Here is a 19,784-nt window from a genome sequence, read left to right on the forward strand (position 1 = left end):
CCGCCGAGGGCCCACCCTGTATGACGCCCCGACGGGGCCCCACGGCTCACCCCGACGGGGCCCCACCGCTCTTCCTGCCCGGCCCCCGCAGCTCCGGGCCCCCCTGGGACCCCACAGCTCGGCCCCCCGGGATGGGGCCGCCGTGGGGGTTCCCGAACTGCGGGCACGCCCGTGGGCACATATGGGGTGGTGGTCCCGGGGGGGCTGTGTCGGGGAGGTGGCCGAGGTGGGGGGCGGCCATGGGGCAGGTAGCGGGGGGTGGGCTGGGGGCGGTGGGATGGGGTGAGGGTGCCGTGGGGGTGCCGTGGGGTCCCCTGTGGGTGCCGTGGGGTGCTGTTGGGGTGCCGTGGGATCCCTGGGGGTGCCATGGGGGTGCCCCGGGGGTCCCGTGGGGTGCCCTGTGGGTGCTGTGGGGTCCCTGAGGGGTGCCCTGGGGTCCTGTGGGGTCCCCGTGGGGTGCCCTGGGGGTGCCGTGGGGTCCCCTGTGGGTGCCGTGGGGTCCCGTAGGGGTGCCCTGGGGTCCCTTGGGGGTGCCATGGGGGTGCCATGGGGGTGCCATGCGGGTCCCGTGCGGCCTCGTGGGGTGCCGTGGGGTGCCCCGGGGGTGCCGTCGGGGCGGGCACGTGGCGGGGCGCCGAGGGCAGCCCCAGGGTGCGGCGTGGGAAGGGGGGGGGCGACCACGTGACCCCGCCGTCTCCGCCAGGGGGCGCCGACCGCCCCTCGGCCGCCTTCGGCACTTTCCGCCTCCGCCCGGCGCAGGCTCGGGCCCTCCCCTTCGGGCCTCTCCGTCCGCCCTCGGCTCGGCTTCGGGGAGCTCCGGCTCCCCTCGGCGGCTCCGGCGCCGCTCGGGCCCGTCCGGAAGCGTTCGGGCCGGGCCGTCGGCGCAGGCGCAGCGGCGGGCGGCCCCGGCGGTCCTTGTTGTGGCCCGGCCGCCGCTGCCCGCCGGCCGCCCGGGATGGCGGCCTTCGGCGTCCTCAGCTACGAGCACCGCCCGCTCAAGCGGCCGCGCCTCGGCCCGCCCGACGTCTACCCGCAGGACCCCAAGCAGAAGGAGGTGCGGGGGGGGGGGGGGGGGGCGGCTGCCGGGCCGGGGGGAGCCCCTCAGGGCCCGGCCCCGCGGGGGGGGGACCCGGCACGGCCGTGACCGGGGCTCCGGGGAGGGACGGAGGGAGGGGGGCGGCCGGGACGGGCCTCGTCCCACGGGGACCCCCCAGGGACACGTCAGGGACCCCCAGGAACCCCCCATGGACCTCCAAGGGACCCCTAGGGACTCCCAGGAACCCCTCAGGGACCCCCAGAACCCCCCCACGGACCTCCAAGGGACCCCCAGGGACCCCTCATGGCACGCTGACCGTCTCCCCCCCCGCAGGATGAGCTGACCGCCCTGAACGTCAAGCAAGGCTTCAACAACCAGCCCGCCGTCTCTGGGGACGAACACGGCAGCGCCAAAAACGTCAATTTCAACCCCGCCAAGGTGAGAGCCCCCCGGAGCTGCCCTCCCGGCAGGTCGCAGGGCTGGGCCGGGCTGTCCCGGGCGGCCGTGGGTCTGCTGGCGGCCTCCTCGCTCTCGGGATGGGTGCTGCGGGAGCTTCCCCTGCACGGTCAGAGTTCGGCGTTGGCAGGCGTTGGTCGGCGGCTGCGGCTCCCACCTCTGAGAGCGGATCCTTGTCTGGCCTTATCTCCAGTTGGTAGATATGTCCTTGTATCCTGCAGTTAAAGCAGGAGACCACGGTGCCGGTAGCAAGAAACTTCTTCAGTATAGGCCTGGTTAGATCATTGCGATGGTGGAAGAGATGCAAGATTTGTTGAAACATCTGGCAATTTAAACACAGGGGTTGCAAAACAGGCTTCAACTGCGTTTTTTCTGATATCAAGGCGTTAACTGCTTGGTCTCCCTTATGAGAGGACTGGCAGTGACCTGGGATGGAAGGCAATCGATAAGCACGGTGGTTTTGTTTTCTTTGGCTCACCTCTGTCCCAGAAGCCCTCAGTCTGGTTTGACTTAAGTGTTTATAAGGAGTTGTGTCCATCTCAGCTGGAGTCCTCGCTCAGTTATTGTATTGTCATCTAGAAGCATTCCTCTTTGTGAGTATAGTAACGGAAATTATTGGTATTTTTGTGTGTGTGTGTGTTTCAGAAGTTCATAACCGGTGAGACTTCTGGCAGGAAGGATAGATGGGATTTTCAGCGAGTAGAGCAGATTTTTCAGCTACGAAATGTAATTTGTCCTTTTTCTTTCTTTCCTTCCTCCAGATCAGTTCAAATTTTAGTAGTATTATCGCAGAAAAGCTGCGGTGCAATACACTGCCAGACACGGGAAGACGGAAACCCCAGGTGAATCAGAAGGATAACTTCTGGCTGGTGACAGCGCGTTCGCAGAGTGCCATAAACAACTGGTTCACCGATCTGGCTGGAACTAAGCCTCTCACTCACCTGGCCAAGAAGGTATGTCACAGGGGAGGCTGCCTGGCAGGGCAGAGCATTTTGTCTGTGCTTCCTTCTGAAGTGTTTGCTTAGTAGAAGGTTTTACTGCTTGGAGGAGTTTCTTCCATCTACATCTCTTGAAGTTTTCATCTTGAGCGTATCCAGGATGCGTGTTGCGCTACTTGTGGTCTCCTTGCTCAATCCGCTGGTCCCTTGTCTTTTATTTGGAGGTTGGGTTCAGCTCTGTTTCCTGCCTTGTATGGCGTGACTGATTTCTGGTGAGGTTCTGATCTTTTTCAGAAGAGCTGCTACTGTCGCCTTTGGTCTGTTGTTTAGACGAGGACCTTTCCTATTGTGGGGGTTTCCAACTTCTCCAAAGCTGTAGTGGGAATTACTGGAAATAATCAGCTGAGTTACTTCCCAGACTTCTGTTGCAGTGACACGTTTCTGGTTTTAAGCTGAGAACAGTGCACGTTAGCCTGGCTGAGACCAAACCGTAAAGCATTTCTGTGCTCTGGGGTCCAGGGCTAGGGCTTACCCTGGCAGCACTGAATGCTTTAGGGTATGGGAGAAGGAAGAAGGGTCCTACTCTGCCATTTCATAGGGCCCGATAACAAGGGGAGCTAACTGTCTATCCTGCTGGGCCAATAAACAAGGAACCTAGGAATCTACTGTGTAGCGTGGAAAAATATAACTTCCAGTTGCGAAATAGTAGCAGAGCACGGAGTTTAGAAGCTGGAATTTGCCTGGCCCTTTGAATCCCGAGTCAGCCTCGGGAAAATAAAATAATTGGTTTTCCCCGCAATCCGTCTCCAGTCTCTTAACGAATTTAGTCTGTGTATCTTTCTTTGCGCATCGGCCGTCAGGTTCTTGAGGTCACTGTGAAAACTTGAGCCTTTCAAGGCCTCTCCCAGTTTTCTGCAATGTGCTCCATCCGTTTTCACGGACCTAGACGTGAAAACAGCTGCAGTTGGTAGCCAAGCAGTCCGTGGCAGTGAGGCATCAGAGAATAATTGGGCAGAATGTAAGAAACACAGCGAGTAAGTGATCCAGCAGTCAATAGTTTGGGGAACTTGATACCTACAAAATGTACCTGTTCCCTTTGAATTTCTCATACCTCTGTGAACCCACGCATACTTGTGCTCTCCATAGTATCCCGCGCAAGTGAGCTCCGCAGCTGTGTGTTTTTCTGTGGTGTGGTATCGCTTCCTGTGTCATAAATCTGCAGTCTGATGATTTCACTGGTAGCCTCCCATGCCTTCTCTTGAATTTTTCAGTCTTGGATTAATGAATTTCTTTCTACTGTGGTATTCAGTTCCTTGTCTCTCGCAGTCTTCTGTTGTCCACTTGTGATATTACAAGACTTGTAACCGTTCTGTTTTTGTTTACAACATGAAGAGTCCTGCCTTCAGTCTGTCCTCGTGCTGGTTCCTGATGCAGTCCTTAGCCTGCACCTTTTGCAGTTGTTTACGTCCTCTCCGGAGGATATCCTCAGAGCTGTTTGCAGGATTCAGGGCATGGATTTACAGCGACGGATGTAATCGTGTTTTCTGTCTTCTTTCAATTTGTTTTGCTTCTGTTTATGCTGAAATGCAGCTCTGGTGCTGTTGCTTTCTGACCAGAGACAAATTCTTGCAGTAGGTTTCTCGGGACACAGAGCAGCACAGTACCTTTTTTCCCTGCACAGGTGGTAGTGCCTGCGGCGTGTGGGATTGCTTCGGAATAGTTCCTGTCCAAGTCCGTGGTTGCGATTCCCCCTCTCCGTTCTGTTACAGGTACCCATCTTTAGCAAGAAGGAAGAGGTCTTCGGTTATTTGGCAAAATACACTGTTCCAGTGATGAGAGCGGCGTGGCTCATCAAGATGACTTGTGCCTATTACGCAGCCATCACAGAAACCAAGGTGAAGAAGCGGCATGTCATTGATCCCTTCATCGGTAAGCACTTTGTGTGGAGCTCTGCTTTTCTCCATCCCAGGTGTTTCCTGCACAGCCTGCTCTTGAACAGTGAGAGGTAGCCTGGAAATCAACATAAACTTGTTTCCTGCTGATAAATCCTGGTGCTTCGATGTGCATAACTGTCTAAAATAACAGAGCCCACTTGTGAGAGTCCTCTGTTGAAAAAGAAGTCTTGGCACCCAGAAATCCTTCCTCAGAGCCTACCTCTTCTTTTTCAAAACTCCCCGTTAAGTTCTGCTGTGCTTCTCTGCAGCATTACCTGTTTTTTTCCTTACCCTACAAAGACTGCAAATGTTATTGCTTAGCTGTGAGTGATTAGCTTCTTCCTGAGTAAGGATCTTTCCCAGAGAATTCCCGTATATTATTCTGCATTTCCAGTTTCAGTAAGCCTTCCTGGATCCCACATCTAACGTCCTTTGTGTTCTGGCCTGCTCCAGATTACTGCAGCCTAGAGGAACTCCAGTGTCTGTTTGCTGGCTCGTGTGGCTGTCACTACAGGACCTGACCACGCTCCCTTGAAAAGCAGTATTAGCAGCTGATGTCCATGGATTTTTTTCTTTCTTGTTTATCTTTGGTTTACAAATTGCAGAAGCTGCTTTTTTTTTTTTTTTGAGGTTGATCAGCTTGCTGGATATATTGATTCTAATTACTTTCCTGTTCCTTTGGCTATTTGTCCTATTGCTGACCCAAGTTGTTGTGTATTTTTGCCTTGGGTTTTGTCATCTGCGTTGTCCCGGGGGAGTGTAGTCGTACTGTTATTTTGTGTACTGAGTTTGTCTTTTATACAGTTAGATTTTAGTAAAAAAAAATAAATATATATTTTTAGAAATTGGTGATCATGGCTTTGCACTGGTGTCTGAAATAGATTAAAGACAAGTTCAGAGCTGAAGTGTTTGCAGTGTTTCTGCTGTCTGGAAAGTGATTGAGGATGTTCAGTCAGGCTGGCCTAACCTTGCATTTCTGTGGTTCCCCCTGCCTCAGTGCCACCCCCAGTCCAGGAACAAAGCTAATAGTGTGATATTTACTTTTTTCTCTCCTTCTCTACTTTTCAAATGACAGGAACTTTTCTGGGTTTCCACGTGGATACTAGCCTAGGTGTTGGTTCTTTTCCCGCTGTTCACCACCGTGCTCGTTGTTAACGTGTTCCTTTCCTCCAGAATGGACGCAGATCATCACCAAGTACCTGTCAGAGCAGCTGCAGAAAATTGCGGAGTTTTACAGGCAGCTCCCAGGGCAAGGCTGTGGTTCGCCATCTGGGCCGATGCCTCAGGAGGTGGAACAAGCTTTGAAGCAGTGGGACTACAACGAGAAACTAGCGATGTTCATGTTCCAGGTGAGGGACTGTGGAGGGGGCAGCTGGGTGGGTGTGGAGCAGAGGAGGGCTAGGGGATGTGTACCCCAAGTGATTTCTTTTTGCAGAATATTCTCTTTATGAATAGACCTTTAGGGCTGGATGCGGTTCTGCTGCTTCTGGGGCAGGATGAGCTCGGTAGTAGAACGGGGTAGTACGGGGTTGTGCATACTTCTAGAGTTATTTCCGTGATCAGAAAGCCAGCAGCTGCTGCCGTTCTGCCTTACCGTAGTGAGCCTTGATTCAACTCTTGTCCATTTGCTCTGCCTTTATCTGTGTGCAGGATGGCATGCTGGACCGGCATGAATTCCTGACGTGGGTCCTTGAGTGCTTCGAGAAGATACGGTCAGGAGAAGACGAATTTCTCAAAATGCTCCTACCCTTGCTGCTACGGGTAAGAAACACCTGCTGTTTTAGGAGAGCTCTGACTTGTCTGTTGTCGGTCCCCTCCAGACAGCCTAAGGCACGATGAGCTGTTTTGCACTGTGAATGCTGGAGAATGTCCTCCTGCTAGAGCATCGTTCCTAGCTGATGCAAGGAAACCTTTTTGAGTCCTGCTTTTTTCTGTTACTCCTTTATCCCGTTTCCCTGCGTTAGACCTGGCAATCCCTGTCCATCTCATAATTGTGGTAGTGGGACTCCTGGTACTCGTTGTGCACCTCTACGTGGAAACTGCTTTTCTTTCTCTCTCTCTTTTTGTCACAACAGATTTTAGATAGACTCTTGAAGCCCCGGGGAGGCTGGGTGTGGGTACATTTTGATGCATGGATTCATTGTCATAGGAGAGCATTTAAGGAGTTTCTCTGATGCTTAGTAGCTAGGGGGTGGTAGATGATGCCAAGGTGCACTGTGTAAAGGGACTGTCTCTACAAGGCAGTGCTATGCTGTATTCAGCTTTGGGAGGATAAAGGGTTTCCTCCATGTTGCTTGTAATGAGGACTTCTTTTTTTTTTTACCCTACTCTTCCCTACAGTACTCTGGAGAGTTCGTGCAGTCTGCGTACCTGTCCAGACGTCTGGCCTACTTCTGCACCCGCAGGCTCGCTATGCAGCTGGATGGTGCTGGTGGGCACCCACCCCACATCCTGTCTACGCAGACAGGGAATGCTCTTCCTTCAACTCCCACCCCTCAGCCAGCTGCCGGAAATCCTCCTCCCAGCCCTTTCAGTGACTTACTTCTGTGCCCTCAGCACCGGCCAGTGGTATATGGACTCAGCTGCATCCTTCAGGTAGGTCTGAGTAGCAGCTGATGACAGCAGGGTCAGCAGGAACAGTTCGTATTGTATGCCATTGCAGGAAAGATCATTACGGCTTGAGACAATAACTTCCTGAGTATAGAAGTTTCAAGCCATGATTGTCGAAGTGTAAGTACTTGCTGATGTATTAAGAGAGTTTGGTACCAGACTTCAGTGCTGTAGCAATGTCCTTGACTGAATTACGTAAGAAAAATGGGTTGGAACAGAGCCTTTTGCTCTATGCACGTCTGCCTCAGATGCCTGGGAATGCTTTGCAGAAGAGAGAGCAAGGGGGAAAAAAAGGGACGTTTCGCCTAACGTTGTGTGTGTCATTTAAAAAGTTGTCGTCTAGGAAAGGAAGTTACACCAGACATGAAGAAGAGCACATGATAATTTTGTGAGCTCTTCAAAAGAAAAACAAAACAGCAACGACAAAAACATGCAACTGCCAAAACAACAACAACCCTCCAAAAAAAACCAACCAACCCCACGCACTTTTATGTATGGAAGAACTTTAACTGTTTAGCCAGACCACTTTCCTCAGAAACGATGGCAGACTAAGAAAAGTGACTCTAAACTTACAGTCTTTATACTTGGAATTGAATAAGCCTTAAGTTGCAGTAAAAGGGCGAGGATGCTGAAGCCTTACTGGTAGATGTTTGAAGGGCAAGTGCTGTTGTGTCACTGTGGGACGCAGCCCAGACCGTGCTTGTGTCAGAGGGAGATAGGTGAGTTCTGTTCAGTGTGTTTGTTCATGGTTGTGTTTTTCTCCTTCAAGAGAAGAGTGACTAAGTCAGGTAGATCCCTGTGCAAGCACTGGAGATTGCCCCTTCCAGGAGCATGCTGAAGCAGAGAAGATCCCAGAAAGTGCAGGATGGAGCAGGAGCTGGAGAGGAAGAGCGCACAGAGCTTGGGAACCTGCAGCTCAACAGAAAAATTGAGATCAAGGAGCCCTGACAGGATCAAGAAGCAGCCTGCCAGCTCTCAAACAGGATAGAAAGAAAATTCCTAGGGTACAGCTGGCTAGAAGTAAGATTGCCTCTGCAAGGGCCTAGAGAGCAAGGTGGGGGTTATAAATAACCCCTTTGTATTTGTGTTAAGCCTTACTTAGTTACTTTCAATTTAAAACATTATTCTTCTGGTTTATGGTAAAACATGACTTTCTGAATATAAAAATCCTTTATGGGGGAAGCTCACTTTAGAGAAAATATAGGAGCGTATACATCTCAGATTTGGCTGATCTGGAGTCTGAACAGCCTGCTTAAAAAGTTCAAATTGGTTAATGATGATCGGATTATTTTTATGGTATGTATCAGAAGAGCCCTTCTGAGAGAAGATGTACAGATCTTCTGTCTGCAGACAGTAGATGAGGCTAAGGCGCAGTAAGATCTAGTGGCTGGAGCTGGGTAAAGTCGGGCTGGAAACAGATGCGTTCCTATCAGTGTATGTAATTAACCTTTGCTCAAATGTCCCAGAGAGATGATGGATTCTTTGGTTTGAGCATTTGTAGCAGCCTTGGTTGTCCATCTTAACGTCTGGTTCCTCATGACCCAGAAGCTGGAGAGGTGTATAGTAGGAATCATTCAGTGAAGATTTGTGTTTGGGGGTGTCTGTACAAGATCAAAAAAGAATGAAAACGTGTAATAGTATTGATACTATAATCATACATATAGTTATTAAATAACATAATATAATGAGTTTGGGGCTGTTGACTCATAATTTCTTCTCACACTTCGCTGATTTACAGTCCGCATCAAGAGTAATGTAAATGCTGCTCCTGGGTCAGGAGGGTCGGACTGTGCATTGACAGTGCGAGTCATAAGAAAATAAGGTCTGTTTGTAAGAAGCTGGGAGCTCTGCAGCAACGTGTTGATGCTTTTGGATAACATGGAACTCTGCTCCTGGCTTCTTAAGCATACCTGGACTAAGACATTTAATACGGCAAAAATACTGGTCTACTCCTTTCTACTCTTGTATGGTCTGAAGAGTCTTTCAAAGCTTAGAACAACCACAAAAAAAAACCCAGAAACCAAAATAGTAAATACATGCACAAGATGATGAATGTCTGGGCAGTAGAATAAATGAGTGTCTCTGTAGAAAGTAATTTAATTTTGACTGTTTTGACCTTAATTTGCTGAATGATACTCATTTTTCTGTCTGTTGCAGAGTATAATTTTGTGTTGCCCAAGTGCCCTTGTGTGGCATTACTCATTGACTGATAGCAGGATAAAGACTGGTTCCCCACTGGATCACCTGCCCATAGCCCCGTCGAACTTGCCTATGCCAGGAGGGAATTCAGCCTTTACACAGCAGGTGAGCAGCCTTCGGAACAGGGAGAGCTGGTGCTCCAGGATAATAGCTGCATCATAGCTCTTTCAGGATTTTCTTTTCACATTGTGTGATAAGCGCAGTCAGAGGTGCTCCCTCACTCCCAAGGAATTAACTGCTCCCGTTCTGCCATAAGCAAGATAGTGGTGTACTTGGAAGATGGGCAAAATCTAACGTCAAGTGGAGCTACAGTCACGTTCTTTGTTTTCTGATAATTTTTTACACAGGACTTCTAAGGCATCCTCTTGGATGTTTACGCAAGTCTATTGCTTTTAGGTTCGGGCGAAGCTCCGTGAAATTGAGCAGCAGATAAAAGAGCGTGGCCAGGCTGTGGAGGTTCGTTGGTCGTTTGACAAGTGCCAGGAAACCACAGCAGGTAACTTGCTGTAGGTTTAAGTTTTTCTGCCATGTTCCATATGTTACCCTGGGAAGTTTCCTGTCTGTTTCTTTGTTTTTCTTATGTGCTGGCATTGGTGTTCACTGTCAACAGTGAAGAGAACCAAAGGGCTCGTTTTCTTTCCAGTGCAAAATCTCATATGGGTCAGTTTCCCTGGGTATAGTGCGAGTGTCTATTATTGGAAACTGGAAGTGTGTACCAGAGAACTGTAGTCCTGTATATGTGCCATGCTTTAATGTTTTCCCCTAACATCTGCTGTTGGCTATGGATAGTCAGGATATTAAGCTAGATGGACCCTTGCCTGACTGGTACAGCTTTCTTCAGGCAGTCTCCTGAGCAGTGAGCTCGTAGAAACTGTTTTGTTCAAGAGCTGTAGCAGTTGCCAAACATGAATTTCTTTTGTCTTCTCTTCCAGGTTTCACTATTGGCCGTGTCTTGCACACTTTAGAAGTTCTGGACAGTCACAGCTTTGAAAGATCTGACTTCAGCAACTCTTTGGATTCCTTATATAACAGGATATTTGGGCTGGGTCCAACCAAAGACAGTCATGAGGTACCTTGGGACTTTGCATCTGGGCCCTGGTCCTGGATGTGGCTGTGTTCTTGTTTATGTTCCCTGGTTACTGTCCTGTGTCTGGAGATCATTGACGAGGTAGCGGCCTATGGCCAAGAGATGTGATCCCCATTGAAAAGTATTTTGTGCAGCCGTAAGTTAGGGAGGTACTAAAGTTAGAACGGGGGAGTCTGCGCACTAGTCTAAGTCTATGCTAAGAAATGTGCAGAAGCCTGAGACAGTCCCCACAGCTGGCTGAAGAGAGTGACCAATTTATGATGGACAGAGCCACAGAGCAACTAGTACTCCGTTGGTTCCTGGAGGTGAGCTGCAAGGCTGGTAGTCTGTGTATTTGGTATAATGCTGTTGAGAAACTGTGTTTCACTGTGTGCTAAGATTGACACTTCATAGATGTGCTGCTGAAAGAGATTATTTTCTGAAGCAATGCAAGCCTGCAGTATTGTCAAAGGCTGTGTTTCACCTCATGTCACAAAGCGGAGTCAAACAGACAAAGCAGGAAGACTTCACCTTGACATCTGTGGTGCATGTTAGGAAGAGGGGGATGTAGCAGACTTCAGGCTGTGCTCTAGCTCTTGGTTACATCCAACCTGAGGCCTTAGGGCTGCTCACCTTTTTTGTTTGGGTCCCATTCTCACAATAGTGCTTGTGTCTCCCCAGATCTCCCCAGATGATGATGCAGTGGTGGCCTTGCTGTGTGAATGGGCTGTCAGCTACAAACGCTCTGGACGCCACAGGGCTATGGTCGTGGCCAAACTCCTGGAGAAGCGCCAAGCAGAGATAGAAGCTGAGGTACGTTCTTATTCTTGGAAAGCTAGCAGCGGTAAAGCAGAGCAGAGGTTAACTAACTTCAGATTGTTGCAACAGTGAAAGGCGAAGGCAGATCAGCACAACGTCTCTTAACACTGGTACTGTTAATTACGGTGTTTGCTCCGTCTAACCTAAAGTAGGTCATAAGTGTTGCTTTGTGTGTATTCCATTTCTTGGATGATTCTGAAGACAGGTGCTCGTGGTGCAGAAGTCCTGGCCTACTTAGAGACTATGAAGCAGCTTACAGAAACCTATGTGGTGGCTTTCCCTAAGCGCAAGCTAGGAATAATCTAGTGAAGGCTTCTTTTTTGAGTTTATGGACATAGAGTTTCTCTTCTGGGACAGTGGTTGGTACTTTTGTCTGTTTCTACAGAGATGTGGGGACTCTGAAGTCGTGGATGAGAAGGGCTCCATTTCCTCAGGATCTCTCTCGGCAGCCAGTGCTCCTGTCTTTCAGGATGTCCTTATGCAGTTCCTTGACACTCAAGCTCCTATGCTAAGTATGTAATAAGAACTTGTGCTCTCCCAGTTTCTAGCTTTCCCTCTTCTGCAAACTCTGAACTAGCATGCTATTCTGTATCTAAATCCATTCTATATGTAAGTACCCAGATTCTCTCTCTGGCTTCCTTGCAATCCAGAGCATATCCTGGGGAGGGAGGGATAGCAGCCTGGAGGGCCAGGTGGCAGGATGATAGTGCAGAAGTACCTCTGTTAACAGAGTGTTGGCCAAGAATAAATGAGTATAAGCTAACCTGGAATTGATTCAGGCTGAGAACTAGAGGAAGATTTCTAACTAGTAGGTGACAAAACTCTGGAATAACCTGTTGGTGTAAATACTGCAAATGGATAAACTAACAGGGGCAGGATTCAATTCTGAATGATGCAGGGGTCCGTGGTTTGTATACTCAGGAATGGCACCTCCAGTCTAAAGTCCCATGCCGCTGGTCTGTGGTACTAAGTGGAGAGGTTTTCACTTAATTGCCAGCTGTTGAAGGTGGGTTTTCTGGTTCTAGCTTCTGCTATAATCCCAGAACTATGTATCAGTCACTTACTATGTTGAGATCTCTAGAAACACGTTTTCTGACTCTAGGTTAGGTGGCTTTTTAGTTTTACAGAAGAGCTCTGATAAGTACTGACCGTCTCTGCTGTCCTTTCAGCTGATCCTGGGAAGGAAAATGAGAAGGTGGAATTTTTTAATCTGGTGCTGCTGTTCTGTGAGCTAATCCGACACGACGTCTTCTCTCACAACATCTACATGTGCACACTCATCTCCCGGGGTGATCTTGCCATGGATTCTCATGGGCCTCGCCCGCCCTCACCCTTTGATGACCCTGCTGAGGAGCATGACAGGAAGGAGACAGAGGGTAGCAGTGGCATCAAGCTAGAGGTGAGAATACAAGCACCATGACTCTCCTATGTGCTGTTTCCCTTGGTTATACTTTCCCGTTTTTACCAGCTTTGCAGCCTCCTTGCTATTACCTGCTGGAGGATGTACCAGTGACTTATGCTTCTCATTCCCCTGAGCTATTTCCTTACCACTTCAGTTGAAAAAATAGAAGGCTGTGTTCTAAGTGTGTGGAAAGGTCCTGCAGAATGTAAAGGGGGAGACAGGAAAATCTTGCTCTGCTCAGAGCTGAGCAGCGTAGCCTAAACTGCTGTGCAAGGCCTGTAGGTGATGTCAGGTGTTTCTAGTGTATTTGGTTCCAGCTGGGTTTCTTTTGGGAGGCACTATGGGTGTTGGCATTGCCCAACATGGAAGTGGGGTGCTGCAGTAAATGTATCCTGTCTTGTTCACTGGTGTTTCAGTGAGGTGTAAAGCTGCTCTGTCTGTTCCCAGGACACAGGTCTTTCTGAGCCCATGGACATTGACCACAACTCCAGCGCGCTCTTTGATGACATGGAGAAGACAGATTTTTCGGTATGTGTCTGCATTCTCCAGCTGCTTCGCAGTAAGTAGGTCAGTATGTTGTACTGCGACCAGGGACAGCAGGTGCCTCACTTTTGTGTGAGTGCTCTCTCTCTACTGCAGAGCCAGTGTGCTGGAAGTGGCTAGCTTGTAAGGCAGCTGACGCTGTAAAAAGGTTCATATAATCTGTTCAGGTAAGTCAGAATGACTCAGATTCTGTCGATCAGAGTCAGTCCCTGTCATTCCTGGGATTTTTTTATCTTCTGTCCGCTGCCAGCCCAGTATTTGGGCTGGGTAGGAAATGAGCTGCTTGGAGGTGGGTTGGAAATGGATGACCATAATAGCACCTGGAGTCTGAGGGTGGCCAGATGCTGTTGGCAGGGAGTTTCTTGATCGCATGAGGAAAGACACAGGTCTGCTGTCATTGTACTGTGTGGCCTTCAATACTTTTTCAGCTTCACAGTTCTTCATGATATTTGTGGGCATAGATCATAATTGCAGAATGCTTTGAAGTACTTAATTTGTAATAAAAATAATTTGTGGTGATTGAAAATTCATGACTACCTACTTTCTTCCACCTGTTAATGGATTTTCAAAGTACTTGCTAGGCAGGTGTGATGCAGAGAGCTGTATTACTTTCCCAGGATCCTTACCTCTTCCGTGGAGGTGATTGCTCCCAAAATCCTGAGGTGTGGTTATTTATTTCCTCTTTTTTTATTGCGTAATAAAAAATTTGAACCAGAAGCAGAAATGGAAATAGTGTCTCGGCACAGTGCCTTAGGTCAGTGCCCTAAGATCTGGATGTTTCCTACCCTCCCTCTTCCTGCTCCTTTTAGGCCTGAGCAATTGTGGCTTTTTTGCATTCCCATGTTCCCTAAATGCTTTTTTTAAAAATCTTTTTTATGCTTCCCTAGATGTTTTCTCCACCAATGCATTGCGAATCTAAAGCCAGCCCTTCCCCTGAGAAACCGGATCCTGAAAAGGAAGCAAAACCTCTGCTGAAGGACAAGTCTGCAGAAGGAATGCTAGCATCTCTGTACGACCAGCCTCGGCACATCCAGTATGCAACACACTTTCCTATTCCTCAGGTATGAGACCTGCTCATAACCCCTCTCCTGCTGCTGTCTTGTGCTCCAGTCATGAGGCTGCTGTGTTTCCCTGCTGCACTGTTGTAAGTCGAACTGACTGGCGTTGAACCTGATGTCTTTCAGTGCTGGGTGGGTAAGGAGCACAGTCATGCTTTACTGCACTGCTGCAGGAGAGTGATCTATTTAAGGTGTCTCTTTGCTTACTCCCAGAACAACTTCTGAGATGAAGCTTTCTTTTTGCTTTTAAGAGATCCAGATGTGAAATGAGATTAAGGCATTCAGCCTGATAGTTGCTAATGCAGTTCTCTCTCGGTTTCCCAGGAGGAGTCATGCAGTCACGAATGTAACCAACGGTTGGTAGTTCTTTTTGGGGTCGGAAAACAACGGGACGATGCTCGGCATACAATCAAGAAAATAACCAAAGACATTCTAAAAGTTTTAAACAGAAAGAGCACTGCAGAGACAGGTCAGTATTGTTTGAGCCACTCCTTTTTGAAAAAGGAGCCTTTCCACTTGGCTGCCTCCTTTGTCTGGAGTCTCACAATGGAAGGATTTCATGTAATCTACAGTGCCTGGTTGGCTGTATCAGTCACTGACAGTCTGGAATGGTGCTCTGGTCTCAATTATACCAAGCAGCAAGTAAGAAGATTGATTTCCTTCTGACTCTATACGTTTAATTGAACTTATTTTCTTCAGAGGGCAATTAAGTCATAGCAAGTTCAGAGCGAGACACTGGCCAAAACATAGAATTTTCAAACTCTTTTTTTTCTTCCACTTAGATCTTTGCACAGAAGCAAAGAGAAGTTCGCCTATGAATGTTAGGCAAAAACCTTGATTAATTGTATTATGCTGGTATGCTTGGAGAATGGCAGATTTGGTTAGCTGTGTCAGTATCCATAGAAAAAATCTAATTTCTATCACTTGAGAATCTGGCTGCGTTTTTTGTTTTTCCTCTCTTGGTTAGTATGATTCCTGAAAGGCAGCTTGAAATGTGGCATAAGGAAGATTCTTTAAAACATGAGATGCTCTGACAAATTTTGAGGCGGAACCATCTCCAGTCTAGAATAGCTGTTCTCAGCAGGGAGTCAGCGTTACTTTCTCTCCTGATTTAGATGTGTCTTCCCTCTCCAAGGAGTACCTTCACTTGGGATAAACGCGGTGTTAATCATGCTGTCATTTTCAGTCTAGGAACTCCTCCCTCAACAATTTATTGTTTTGAATTCAGGATGGTCCTTATCTTAAGGATGGGGACTCAGGCTCTTTGGCTGTGCTCCTTGACAGGGGCTGGTCTTGCTGAGGGATTGGCAGGTGTTCATGATTGATGTGTAGTCCTCTTCTGATGAGGAAGGTAGCCTAATGCTGTTTGCTGGTCCTCCTAACTTTGGTAGGTGGAGAGGAAGGCCAGAAGAGGAAAAAGAGCAAGCCAGAAGCATTTCCGACAGCTGAAGATATTTTTGCAAAGTTCCAGCACCTTTCTCACTTTGATCAGCACCAAGTCACGTCTCAGGTATGAAACTGTAAAGACTGCTGTCTTCCTTGGGTCCTGATTGTGTCCCTTTGTATTACTGAGGGCAACTTCGTAGAGGGAAAAAGAGATGGAACTGCTGAGGGACTTCTGCAAGGGGAGATAGTACTGTGTGTCGTCTTGCGCTTGCAGGTATCTCGCAATGTCTTGGAACAGATCACCAGCTTTGCCTTGGGAATGTCCTACCACCTGCCTCTGGTACAGCACGTGCAGTTCATCTTTGACTTGATGGAGTATTCACTGAATATCAGTGGTCTTATCGACTTTGCCATCCAGGTAAGCGCAGTGTGCTTAAGCATTTAATGGGATCGGTTCATCAGCTGAAAGGCTGATCTGTGCTGTGATGCTGGTGTCACGGAGGTGGTCAGATTAGGTGGTCATTGTGGTGCTCCTGGGCTGCAGCTGTTTGGAATAAGTCGTTTGTGGCAGGTAGTCTCACATGTCCCTTGGGGGGATTATTCTTCCAGAGACTTCAGGATTGTCTTCAAAGGATTTGCATTGCATCTCTGTCCCTGGCTGCAGCAAGGCCTGGTTCTGAGTGAGAAAGGGGGATGTCTTTCTCTGGCAAGCCTCCTGCCTTTCTCCCCTGGAAGGATCCTTGGCACGTGGCAATGCAGACTGCCTTCTGGATCCTGCTAAAATTCGGTTGCTGTTTTTGCAGGCTGTGACACTTGTCTTTTGAAGCCTTGCTATGACTGCTGATGAAATTGAGGTTATTAGCCTTTAAAATGGAGGATCTGCCTCCACAAAGTGATTTGTGCTGGACAGAAGTACTAAAAAAGCTGCCTGCTACAATCTGTGGCCATAAACCAATCTCCCTCTGACACGCAAGCACTGACAGGCCCTTTGTGAGACATTGTGCCTAAATATTGAGCCCTAACTGTTCCAGGGTTATATTTCTAGGCAGAAAGTGCCTGCCAGTCCCTCTTCCTGGCAGGCCCTATAGGCTGTGGGTGTCATGTGCCTGCTCCATCTCTGACCATACCTTACCCCTGTGGCTGTTGAAGGGTTTTTCTGTCATTGGGTGCAGTTGCTGAATGAACTGAGCGTGGTGGAGGCAGAACTGCTGTTGAAATCCTCCGACCTTGTTGGCAGCTACACCACCAGCTTGTGCCTGTGCATCGTGGCTGTGCTGCGGCACTACCACTCCTGCCTTATACTGAACCAGGACCAGATGGCTCAGGTCTTTGAAGGGTAAGGGAATATTCCCCGCACCACGTGGAAGGGGATTGTAAGGGGCAGGGATATATCTGCGTTCTAAAAGGTAGCAACATTGTGCCTGAGGGTTCAGCTCACAGAATTTAAGGGGAAAGGGATATGTTACCCAGTGAGCACTGTTGCTGTGGGCTCTGTGTGATGAGATGAGGATATTCCTTCAGATTTTCTTTTTATGTTGCTGCAGCTCTTTTTCTTTCTATACAGTCTGTGTGGGGTAGTGAAACACGGCATGAACCGCTCAGATGGCTCCTCGGCAGAGCGCTGTATCCTGGCCTATCTCTACGACCTGTATACCTCCTGCAGTCACCTGAAAAGTAAATTTGGGGAGCTTTTCAGGTGAGTCTGAGGCAGGCAGAGTGCAGCGGGTGCCTGTGAGTATAGAACATCGGTGTAAGCTTTGCTTGTCATCTTGTTTGATGGGATTGTCCCTGAGATCCTCTCACTGGGGGCTGGAAGTCTTGGGAGGAGTGCTGGTTTTGCAGGCAGTAATGACCCAGTGTATCACCTTGGCTGTTAGATCTTCGGGTTCTTTGTTAAATTGCCTTCAGCAGTACCCTGCACTTCCACAGGTCTGTTCTTACTCCACTCCTGGAGTATAGAAGCAGAGAAATCTTTTCCTGCCAAACTCTGCTACGTTTGAGCCAAAAGTCTTGGCTGACCAAGCAGATGATCCTAAAAGTTGCTCTTTGCTCACGCTCAGCTCCCTGGTAATCTTTGGGCCACTTCTGAACCTTTGCTTGGTTCTGGGTTCGTTCCTGTGCTGCTCTCCACTCCTTGGCCTTGTTCTGCCCCTGTTGGCTCTTCAGGTTCCATCCTGCTGATGTTTTCCCATCTCTGGTCTGTCCTGTGGGCTCTGTAGCCTTCTGCCCTGTGCTTTCTCTTGGGAACTGTCCCCCAGCAGCTCCCTGTGGGACTCCTTCCTCAGCAGCACAGAGATGGAATCCACCAGTCTCTCTGGCTCTTTACTCAGGTGATCCTGTGAACGGGCAATTGACCTCGACAGGTCTGTTTCCCCATACAGTGCTTCACTCTGTCTTCTTCCACAGCCCTTGCTCCCTGTTAGTGTTTCCTGTGCAGGTGTACAGCAGGGATGTCTAACCCTAGGTAGTACCCGTGTTAAGGGGCTGTGAGAGTTACTTGGGCCTTAGTGTCAGCTGGCTAGGCTCCTGGCTGCCGAGCACCTTTGAAGTTTCTCTCGACAAAATTGAGATCAGGAGGAATTGCACTGGAGCTCTTTGCAGGAGCCATCACACATAAGGGAGTGAGAAACATGATATTGGCGTAACTGAATTCTCAAAAGCTATTCAGCAAGGCCTTAAATGGCCACAGATAAAAGGGAATATCCTCTTGCAGGCAAACAGTAGGTTAGAGATTGATACAAAGAGTAGGAAAAAGTTTCTTTTTGAGGGTAATCCTTCTCTGAAGAAGCCCCGCAGGACTCTGTTAGTGCTTGTGTTGTTCAGCGTATCAAAGGCTGTATGAGTGGCGACATCAAAACTTTTCATATAGCTGTTAATCAGCATATAAAATTGAAGGTGCCTGCAAGTTAGTGGGGCCCAGTGGTCATGACTGGGTGATAAACTCACAGATGGAGCTTAATGTCATTGTAAAAACGGTGCAGGTAGGATTGTCCTCATTGCCTTCCAAACTCTACATAGTGACGGATATATGCTACCAATCAGATGAACTGTCTTGTACTTGTAGTAGATATGTCAATAAAAATATTCTCTGAATGTTCAGTAGCAGACAAAAAGCAAATTAAATGTTAGGTATAGTTTGGAAAGGAATGGAGGACAGAACAGAGGGCGTCACTAAGCCACAATATAAATCATGGTGCGACTGTGCCTTGTGGTTTTGGGCACCTGATGCCAAAAAGCATGTGGTGGACTTAAGTCTAAAGGATGGTGAGTGGATGGATGACCAGTGGTTTGGAATTGCATATCTACGAGGAACTGCTTAGTAGGGTGAATCTCTTCCCTGTAGAAGAGAACTGAGGGGAATTGACAGAAGTTTTGGTTCGTATGGAAAAGAAACCGAGTGTTCAATACGTCTTACATTAAAAGCACAAAAAGATATGATTAGAAAATAACAAGGGGTAGGTTCAGAGCAAAAGAATGAACTTCATTGTTCTCATAGTTAACCATGGAACCCGTTCCATGTTGTAAACACCAAAAATCTGCCGAATTCGAAAAGCAGGTGGACAAATTTGTAGGAGGATAATCTGTTGAGGCGAGCGTTATCTCTAACTCTGAAGGTTTCTGAGCCATAAATTGCAGCAGGATCGGGAAGGATGCTGGGGCACTGTTGCCACATACCTTCCTTGTTCTTAAGCTTTTATCTGGGCATCAACTGTCTTGGCACCAAAGTCTGAGCTAGGTGTTGCTCTAGTCTGACCTGGAATGCCCATTCTCGTGCTATGTTCGCTGAGCCCCGCCCCCAGTAACTTCCAGGTGCTTCCTGAAGAAAGAACCGTCCTCAGTCTTGTGGGAGAGTCTTTCTCATACAAACTGATCTTGAATCCCCACACGTTCTTGCCCAGGGCTGGGTTTGTCTTACACTGGATTGCTTTGCTTATCGGAGTTCAGTGGAAGCAGGGTGTTTTTTTCTTTGTTTGTAATCTCTCTTTCCTATCCCGTTTAGTGACTTCTGCTCCAAGGTGAAGAACACAATCTACTGCAATGTTGAACCATCTGACTCCAACATGCTCTGGGAACCAGAGTTCATGATTGACACTATTGAAAATCCATCTGCACATAACTTTACGTACACCAACCTGGGCAAGAGCCTCAATGAAAATCCAGCCAACCGCTACAGTTTTGTCTGTAATGCACTTATGCATGTGTGTGTGGGGCACCATGACCCAGACAGGTGAGTGGCAGAGCTTTCATCGTTCTATTGAGACAGTAACTGTTTTAGGTGAGGGTAAGAAAGCTAGTAGCCCTTGCTTGGCTGTCTTGGGGTGACAGGAAGAAGGAGC

At 48.6% G+C, this 19,784-nt stretch overlaps 1 protein-coding gene across 1 annotated transcript in view; it reads left to right on the forward strand.

Moving 5' to 3' along the window:
* The first annotated feature begins 854 nt into the window (after positions 1-854).
* The window catches only part of MED12 (mediator complex subunit 12), a 37,279-nt gene continuing 18,349 nt past the window's right edge, over positions 855-19,784 (forward strand). The window contains 21 exon segments of the mRNA XM_040572063.1: positions 855-1,054; positions 1,370-1,474; positions 2,254-2,445; positions 4,200-4,359; positions 5,538-5,713; positions 6,015-6,125; positions 6,705-6,959; positions 9,132-9,278; positions 9,570-9,669; positions 10,106-10,242; positions 10,921-11,052; positions 11,444-11,570; positions 12,228-12,457; positions 12,908-12,988; positions 13,891-14,064; positions 14,386-14,530; positions 15,453-15,571; positions 15,722-15,865; positions 16,620-16,783; positions 17,012-17,143; positions 19,448-19,675. Of these exon segments, the coding sequence (XP_040427997.1) occupies positions 956-1,054; positions 1,370-1,474; positions 2,254-2,445; positions 4,200-4,359; positions 5,538-5,713; positions 6,015-6,125; positions 6,705-6,959; positions 9,132-9,278; positions 9,570-9,669; positions 10,106-10,242; positions 10,921-11,052; positions 11,444-11,570; positions 12,228-12,457; positions 12,908-12,988; positions 13,891-14,064; positions 14,386-14,530; positions 15,453-15,571; positions 15,722-15,865; positions 16,620-16,783; positions 17,012-17,143; positions 19,448-19,675 (3,158 nt within the window). The 5' untranslated portion in view covers positions 855-955.

This window comes from Cygnus olor, chromosome 13 (assembly GCF_009769625.2).
Source record: "Cygnus olor isolate bCygOlo1 chromosome 13, bCygOlo1.pri.v2, whole genome shotgun sequence".
NCBI classification, from domain to species: domain Eukaryota; kingdom Metazoa; phylum Chordata; class Aves; order Anseriformes; family Anatidae; genus Cygnus; species Cygnus olor.